The following is a 9,446-nucleotide window of genomic DNA, read 5'->3' as shown; positions in this document are numbered from 1 at the left end:
TGCGGCAGGAAGAGGCAGCCCCGGCTCCCCCGGCTGCGGTCGGTGGCTGACAGACGGCACCCCGGTTCGGCCCCATTTTAGGACTTTTTTTCTTTCTTTCTTTAATTGAAATACACCACATTTTTGGTTTGTTTTTGGGGTTTTTTTAATAACTCCTCGCCCATTTCAATTTTTACTTTCGCACTGTACAACCGTCTCCCCTCACTGAGCTTTTCCTTTTCGGACCCGATCTTGCCGTCTCCCAACTCGCCGGCTGCAGCGTGGTTATCATGTCATTCGACCCCACCATCATGCCACCTGTGAACGGCTCCGCCAACGGGACTGCCAGCGGGGCCGAAGGCGGGAAGCCCCCCACCATCCCCACTGTCATGTTCATCTTCGGCGTGGTGGGCAACCTCATAGCCATCGTGGTGCTCTGCAAGTCCAGGAAGGAGCAGAAGGAGACCACTTTCTACACGCTGGTCTGTGGACTGGCAGTCACAGATCTCTTGGGGACCTGCCTGGTGAGTCCAGTCACAATTGCCACTTACCTGCAGAACCAATGGCCAGGAGGAGCTGCACTGTGTGAGTACAGCTCCTTCATCCTCCTCTTCTTTGGGCTGTCTGGCCTCAGCATTATCTGTGCCATGTCTATAGAGAGGTACCTGGCCATCAACCATGCCTATTTCTACAACCATTACGTAGACAAGAAGCTGGCAGGGCTCACGCTCTTTGCCATCTACGCTTCCAACGTGCTGTTCTGCGCCCTCCCCAGCATGGGGCTCGGCAAATCTACTTTGCAGTACCCTTGCACTTGGTGTTTCATAGACTGGCGAACAAACGTGTCCACCCATGCAGCATATTCCTATATGTACGCGGGCTTCAGCTCCTTCCTGATCCTGGTGACCGTGATCTGCAACATCCTGGTGTGCGTGGCCCTCATTCGCATGCACCGACAGTTCATGCGACGCACGTCCTTGGGGACAGACACCACCTCCAGCCGTTTATCTGACTTTCGCAGACGCCGGAGTTTCCGTCGGATGGCTGGAGCAGAAATCCAGATGGTTATTCTGCTCATTGCCACTTCCCTGGTCGTGGTCATCTGCTCCATTCCTCTGGTGGTGAGTAACATCATGCAGCCTTTCTTCTGTTCCATCACCCCTACTGCAGAGTCTTTTCTCCTCCTAGTCTGTGTTTGTCAAACAGATTCCTGTTGGAATAGGTGCTTACTTGTGGCACCTATAGTTGGTGTCACAAACTGTTGAAATAATTCAAAGGCTGTTAGCATACATGCATGGTAGGAGAAAGTTAGTAGATTTACATTTCCACAAAAAGAAACCTGCTTATCCCAAGACCTAGACTTCTTTGCTTAGTTAAAATAGAGCACCAAAAATTCTCAATAATTGTTCAACTGGAATCCACGTAGCAAAGTCCTACTGAGAGCTAAGTGCACTTTAAAGTTCACCTGTAAAATTAATTTGTGATAAGTGAAGTTTGGATCTGGCCTGCATTTCTGGCTGTTTAGTGTGTTTTAAAAATGTGCATGCTGTTGCTGAAGGGTGCAACAGTCCCTGATGTGCAAAAGGAGGACAGGGTTGTGTTCACGTGGCACTAGCAACATACAGAGTTCTTCACAACCAAAACCTGAGCTAAGCTTCCACTCCTCAGGTATTCATGCACTATCTCTGGGGTAGATCCCACACAGGCATCCTTCCAGAAGATCCCCACACAGTGGGAGGAGTGAACTCAGTGGAACCACCTGTCAGTGTGTTGCTCAGTGAAATGAGCATTAGAAGAATCTGGCCCACATAAATCTTGAGATCATGCTGAAACGTCAAACAACATTACAACTAACCATTTGCTCATTTTCTGAAATGGCTGATACAGTTAGTGTCATTGAACTGAACACACAGGATCCACTTTTTTCTGTTCTCCACCTTATCCTCAGGAAAGACAAAAAAACCCCAGATCCACCAGCTAGAGGCTCAGTTCTTGCTTGCCAACTGCCATAATAAAGCTTGTCAAAATCCTGTTCTACTCTGGCTCAGAGACATTAAACAAATAGTTGGCTTGCCTTATTTGCCATCTTCCAAAACACTGTGTAGGGACTCAAGCAGTGGCTGTGAGACAGAAGGTGCTTTTAGAAGGACTTTTTTAAGGAGGTTTCTCGTCAGTAGGATGATCTCTCTGTCATAGAGAGGGAGTGCAATGTATGTCAAATAGATCTGGCCAGCTGGAGAGGCAGGTGTATATCCCTGTAAGGAAGTTTAGAGAAGTGCATGTGAACAGGACTCAGCTGTCGGTGAGTCTGTCCCCCCCCACTCAGAGGAGCTGTAATCACAAGGGTTGGGCCAGGGCTGCCACATTACTGACATAAACGGGAGCTAGTGAAGTGTGGCTGTGCTGCAGCACCAGGGTCCCTGCCGTTACCAGAGGCCATCTCCTGTCTTTCGGTGTTGTCACTTTGTGTGGTGCCGAGGCACGACCAGCCACGGTGCCGTGTATTCATTGCCTGACATCCGAAGGAGGTCGAGAGGTGCTGTCTAAGCTGCGCACAGGGTGTCTCTGGGAGGAGCACATGCCTTAGACAGAAGAACTGTGCCAGCCTGCCCTGCAGTCCAGCTCCAGAAACGGCAGGGGTAAACTGACTTGTTGCACTGGGATGCACCAGGTGGCCAAAACCCCGACAAGTACTGAGGGGTGACAGTACTCGATTTGATTAATCTAGTATCAAAACAGCTACTTCACAAAAGAACAATATTGCATTTTCAAAAGAGATGCTGGTAAATGTAGAGAACGGGTTCTCTAAATTAAATACAGTGTCATGATGTGATGGACTTAAGCAATTTCAGAAAACAAGCCAAGCTTTATCCTGTAGCAAAGCAGCTAGAGGAATGCTGAGAAGTCTGAGTGTGAAAGCAAAATGAAATAGTTTATATTCATTTGAACCTAGGCAGTCTTTTACCTAATATTAAAAAAAAAAAAAGGGGGGGGGGGGACCAAGAGGGAGGGTTGGGTTTACCAGAAAGGGAACTGGATTGTTGAGAGTTAACATTAATGAACCTGGGTGGGGCAAAAGGTTTATTATTTAAACAGTAGCTAGTGAAAAACTTGCATATAGCAGAAATATGCGAAGGTGCAGGTGATAAAGTTGTACAGCTCTCCCAGACCTTGATTTCACTTCATACAAAGGCAGAGTGTTACCTTGGGAATGTTCACATAAGTTAGCTTTTACCTGCTAAAGCAGTACATATTTTCTCTATCTAAAATGATGTAAGAGACTCTCAGTCCATTTAGATGGATGACTAAAAATAAAAGGAACCTTTTTCTAAAAAAACAAACCCAAATAACCACTTATATATACATCATCACAGTGTGCAGTGTGGTTAAATTTCTTCATTGTTAAGTAGCTTTTTAAAGTCTTCTGCCTCCTGTGGGAGTAAGCCACAGCCACATTTGCTGCTTTGTGCCATGATGAACTGCCATGTATGCTGCTGTGTTAAGCCCTCTGGATGCATCAACACTGAGATTAAGAATGGGGGAAACTCAGAGAAGTGACACCTTTATGCTATAAATCCCTAGAAAGAGCCACTAGCAGAAGTAGGTAGATTACTAATACATGGACTTAAATTTTCATGACTCGGAGGAGTTTTAGGGAGTCCTCACCGAGTGAGGCGCTCACCTGTAACAGGTCAGCCTAGCAGTCATCCAGAACCATAAAAGTGGTGAGGTGGTGGTGCCAGCATGATTCAGACACATGAAGCAGGCTCAGGGGCTGCTTTGTGACTGAAGTTTTCTCTTGATGAGCTGACTTCCCACTGATGATTTCAGATCAATAAACCATCACTTAAAGAAAAGCAACTTCTGAAAGAGACACAAACCTCTAACATTTTAGAACAAACACTTCCACAAGATAATAAGATATCAGATGGGGTCAGTTCAACAGGATCCACTTACGATTTGACAGAAAAAAATTCAAGACTTGAAATATTAAGCAGCTCTGAAATAACTGAGTCACAGATAACAGCAGTTTTTAATAATGAGATGCTTCAGCACATGATTTACAAAAAGGGTTGTTTAGAGTTTTAGTGGTTTTTCATAAAATCAGCAAAATTTTAAAGTAGCAAGTGGTGTAACAAAATTATGTTTGGTTGCAAAATCCTGAATGAACTTGACAGAACTGAAGGCTGGTCAAATATATCAAGGAAAGAAAAGATTAAAACCGTGAAAGGAAACTTTTTATATACACTGGTGTGTTCTCAAGGTGCAGAAAACAGTGTGAAAGACATGAATCTGACAATTGTTTAAAAACTTAAATAAGAAAAATACATAACTTACGTGCTGACTTTTATCTCTACTCCATTGGGTTATGTCATCTCTTAAAATACTTGGGGTTTTTTAGCCATTAGAATTGCATAGTGTAAAATGTAGGGAATAAATTATGTGAGGAGGGATTTTGTCAAGACGAGAATAGAAATTTTTATCTGGCCTGTCTAAAATCACCAAGCTGTTTCAAGAGTAAATAGGCACACATTACTCAAAGTCTGTAATTCACTCCAGCAGTCTGTCACATACTCTTACAAATTTTAACTGTGTGATCTTTTTCTCATTGTGACCACTGAACATTGTTGTTAAATTATGGTAATGTTTCAGGGCATACATCTTGTTGATTGCATGAAATGATCAGGAGTTTCTAACTTGATGTTTAATTGATCTAAAATTGGATTTTCTATCAGCTTGGCTGGTTTCAGCTTTTTAATATCAGAGACTGTCCACAGCCAACTGCAAGGTGTCAGACATGACTTTCTGGCAGTGGAGTAGTCACCAAGCAGACAGTAAGACCTTGAAGGGCAAAGGTTTTTGGCTTGTGGAGCTGAAAAACTTGTTCCTGCTTACTACCATATGTTTTTTAAATTTATCATATCAGCATGTGGGGAGATTTTGAGGGCAGGTGGAAACTGTGGAAACAATTATAAGTGTGACTGTAACTGTAAAAGTCAGTTTATAATGCTTCACAGGATTAGAAATCATGACTTGCATCTGTAGTTTGTAAAAAGGCAAGCGCAAACAGCACAAGGACTCTGATCCTACAAGGGCCTGTCTTGAGCATAAACTTGACGTACCTTAGAGCTGTGTACTTCTTAATTGCAAATAAACTGCTAGTGTTTTTAAGATATATTGTCTGGATTCCACAACTGCGGATCTAACATACAAACTCTATTTTTTAGAGATCCAAATTGTTCTAGTTTGTTTCCTTCTTTAATTAGGATTTCAAATTGCACAAATCCAAGCATCGGGTTAGATAACTAATTTAGTACTGGATTCCACTTGGCACTTGCTTAGAAGATGACAGGCAATATCTTTTTATCGTGTTACCTCCTGCAGCAGAGGACTCGTAGCCGAAACAGGGTACATCTCTTGCCGTTATTTTAAGTGATATGTTACTAAACTTTGTTTCACCAGTAAGTAAAGAAGGCTAGAACTTAGATTCCTACATGGATAAATTTTTACCCTATTGTGATTAATGTAAGCCAGCAATCAGTCTGAATTGCTAAATTCTGACAATCTGGGGAGCTTTTCTATGGGACTCTTCTGGGAAGTAGAAACAGTTTTGTACAGTTTTCACTGACTAGGTCCACTCTGTGAATCGTTAACTTCTACATGCTGCATAGCTGTCAAAAGGAAATAAAGCACGCAGAGATAGCATAAAACAGGCTGTGCTGTACCATTAGCAATAGTCCTTTTCAGCTATTCTTTTCAGCCACAGAGTGAACACTTGGAGACATTTTCACCTTTCTGTAAAGTCTGGCAGGTAGCAGAAGGAGGTGGAAGAGGTACCTCAATTTCACGTGCTGCTTATCAAAAGAACAATCCGACTATTAAATCACTGACGTGTAACTATAGCTCTGAGTTTAAAAAAAAAAAAAAAAAAAAGGCAAGCCAGGTCTCCTAGTTGAGCTGTGCATTTCTTCAGCTGTCTTCAAAGTGTGCCTTGTGTGGTCTGGGTGGCTTTGTTACACACATCATACACATACCCACACCCACATTCATATTGCACATATACACATACATATGGTACATATATACACGTACACATTATACATGTCTACACATTACACAAATGTACACATATCTATTATACATATGTACACATACACCTTAAACATATATACACATTATACACTTACACACGTACATATTGCACATATACACATACATGTGGCACATATATACACGTTATGCACGTACACACATACATATGTACACCTTAAACATATATACACATTATACATACACACATATTACACATAGATCCACACCCACCGCGGGGCAGCCACGCCATCTAGCGCCGTGCCCAGGAGCAGCAGTTTATTTATCAATCATTTTTTTAGGAGTCCTTTATTTACATAGCATAAATAGGGAAAGTTGCTTACAGAACAAAAAAATCAAAATTATAAAATAGTAAAATTAAAATCTTATACATAAACTTATAATGAAATTATTTATAAATGAAATTAATAATGATTAATTTATGTCTAAAGTAGTTTAAAATAAAGCAAAATATTAAAGATAAAGGAAAGATTCTTAACAAAATTTTTTTTTTAAAAGCCATAGAAATAAGTTCATCATGCATAGGAATACTCTTTGAAGCACCTGAATGGCATGTTTGGCCTAACAGATAAATAAGGCCAAGAAATTAGTGGTCAGAAAGACATCTGCAGTATTATAAATCATTAGGAAGGTTACTCTGGATAAAACTGGCATTACTATATTGCTTTATAAATTCAAGATTTTCCCATATCTTGAGTTCACTAGGTTACCCATAAACCTAGAGAAAAGTACTGAGAAAGAAAATACAGTCAATCATCAATGTGACAGACCATTTGAGAGAGACTGCAGGCACAGGGCTTCCACAGAGGGACTCTGCATTATACTAAACATATCATTGATAGCTTTGGAGAACATTCTATCTCTGAATACTGATGAGGTTGAATGCCACCACACTGCCCTCCTGCAAGAAAATTTCTCAAGAGTTGTTAAATTTTTCACCAGACTTGGAAGGCGTCACATGCAGAACTTCTAAAAATAGTACTTATAAGGGCTGTCCTAATTTGGCTCATATATTTAAATGCTTGCTTGCCTCCATGTCTGTAACCTCACAGCTAGGCAGGCCTTGATTCATTTCAGGAGCTAAGGATGAGATTCTAAAAAGTCTTAATTTTGCTAGTAGATTTTTACTGTATTAGATAAAAATATAATTAAGGGATCTATTTTGACTTAACTTAAGGAATCTGAAGAAAATAGAATCTTCCATGATCCACTTTTCAGTGGCTTTCCTAAGCCTGTCTCTTAACTGGACACTGCTTAGGTCTTGCAAAAATGCAGAAGAGCTATTTGAGACTAATCAACACAACAAACTCCTGTGATGCCATTGTGGAACTGGAAAGATGATATCCAAGAATTGGACTGTGCCTCATTCACAGTAGCATTTACAAAACTGGCTTCTAAACAAGGAGAGAGACCAGCTTAAAAATAAAAGAATAAGCTGAATACATTTCTATGAAGAAGACAGGGCCTTTCAGTTTTAAAATTTATGCAGGATAAACTAGAATCACTAATTAAATAGTCACTTCACACATCACCTTTGACATGTTAAACTCTTGACCACTTCATTAGTATTTTTGTATGTAAAACCAAATTGCTGGCTCATATAGGAGAAGAGAGTACTCTAGTCCAGTGCTGAAATAATCTCATTATCTTGGCCTGTTAAAAATCTCCTAGCTGGGCAACCTGTCTTTTTGGGTTTTTTTCCCCTTTTTTCTTTTTTTTACCCTTCTGTTTTTCTAAACCATGCTGCAGCAAGCAAACATTTGCGGTTATATAAACAGTTCCAGTAAGGATAGGTGCCAGGAAAATACATTTCTAAACTTGGGAATTGACAACTCTGGACTTGCTTACAGAGTCTCATGTACTTGGATCATCATGCGTGTTTCATTTCATTTCTAAGTGATTATTAGACCTTTGCTAGAGGAACTGATCAGGTCTCCCCAGTCAGTTACCTCTTTGCAGGTTGCATGAGACTTGAGGTATACCAAGGAAGCAGGATACAGGTCTATATCTTTGTTCTTGGGAATTTTCAAAGACACCAGCCAAAACTTGGAGGTTCAGGGATTAATAATGAGGTAAAAGAAAGAGAAGAAAGCCAGTCATTTTCTACAAGTAACAAAGGTGTTACAATTTTCATCTGATATTTTTTTCTGTTTCCAAAAACGAATTGATGGCTGCCAATCTGAGGTGCCTAACTTTGCCAGCCTCCTCTTCTCTCTTAGCTTACATCCACAAATCTAGATCTCTGGTTTAAAGTGCAAGCTTTTCTCTCCCGATGCAATTTTGTAATTGTGTCTTTCTTTTCCTCCATCTCCTTGGGTAGGTCCGTGTCTTCGTGAACCAGCTGTACCAGCCGGAGTCGGTGCAAGATGTCAGGCAAAACCCTGACCTGCAAGCCATCCGCATTGCCTCGGTGAACCCCATCTTGGACCCGTGGATCTACATCCTCCTCCGCAAGACTGTGCTTAGCAAAGCCATCGAGAAGATCAAATGCCTCTTCTGCCGCATTGGAGGGGCTCGGAGGCAGCACTCGGGGGCCAACTTCAACTGCGTGGATGGGCGCAGGACCTCCTCTGCCATGTCCAGTCAGTCACCCTCCTTCATCTCCCGCGAGCTGAGGGAGATCAGCAGCACCTCCCAAACGCTGCTGTACCCTCCAGAGCTGAGCGAGAGCAGTGTCGGGGGCCGCGTGCTGCTCCCAGGCCCCAGCGCCAGCCCGGCGCAGTCCGACACCACGTCAGTACGGACACTGCGGAGCTCCGACACCTCGGACTCCTCACAGGGACAGGACTCCGAGAGCGCCTTCCTGGTGAACGAGATCAGCTCTGGTGGCGGGGCCAGCTCTGCGTCTAAGAGTGGCCCTCTCCAGGTCACCTTCCCCACAGAGACATTGAATTTGTCAGAAAAGTGCATATAGATAGCCATGAAAGGCATCAACCCTGGGGATACTTCCTGGTACATTGGAAAAACTGGTGCAATAGATAGGTGTTCTGCCTATTAATGGGAAGAGGGGTTCAGCTGTGCTTCAAAGGGCTATTTTTCTCTCGCTGTGATGGGTACGTTTCCTTTAGACTACTGAGGACTGTGTGGAACAGACATTGCACTTGGGCCCTGCCATCAGAAATGGTACAGAGCAGGTCTGATGGGACTGGAAAGATGAACTGCCTTGTCTTGTTGTGGGACACAGGAGAGCTACTGCATCTCTGGAAACAGAAAGACCCCATCACTTGCTTTCTTCTTTTTTTCTTTCCCTTTCCCAGTCTGGTAGAATTGGTTTTGCTCCCTCCCTGTGGCTGCTCAGCTATCAAGAGTTTAAGCTTCTGGTATTAGAGATGAGTATGAGGCAGCTGCTAGGAACT

At 42.5% G+C, this 9,446-nt stretch overlaps 1 protein-coding gene across 1 annotated transcript; it reads left to right on the top strand.

Annotated features, from left to right (window-relative positions):
* Window positions 1–269: 269 nt before the first annotated feature.
* Window positions 270–9,004, top strand: PTGER4 (prostaglandin E receptor 4; the record flags this gene model as incomplete). Its single annotated transcript, XM_082302197.1, has 2 exons — window positions 270–1,100; window positions 8,411–9,004. 2 exons carry the CDS (start codon window positions 270–272, stop codon window positions 9,002–9,004), a joined length of 1,425 nt encoding a protein of 474 aa, XP_082158323.1.
* Between the last annotated feature and the right edge of the window lie 442 nt (window positions 9,005–9,446).

Source organism: Coloeus monedula, assembly GCF_965178545.1.
Source record: "Coloeus monedula genome assembly, chromosome: Z".
NCBI lineage: Eukaryota > Metazoa > Chordata > Aves > Passeriformes > Corvidae > Coloeus > Coloeus monedula.
The sequence above is the reverse complement of the archived record's forward strand: the minus strand, read 5'-3'. Positions and strand labels throughout refer to the sequence as shown.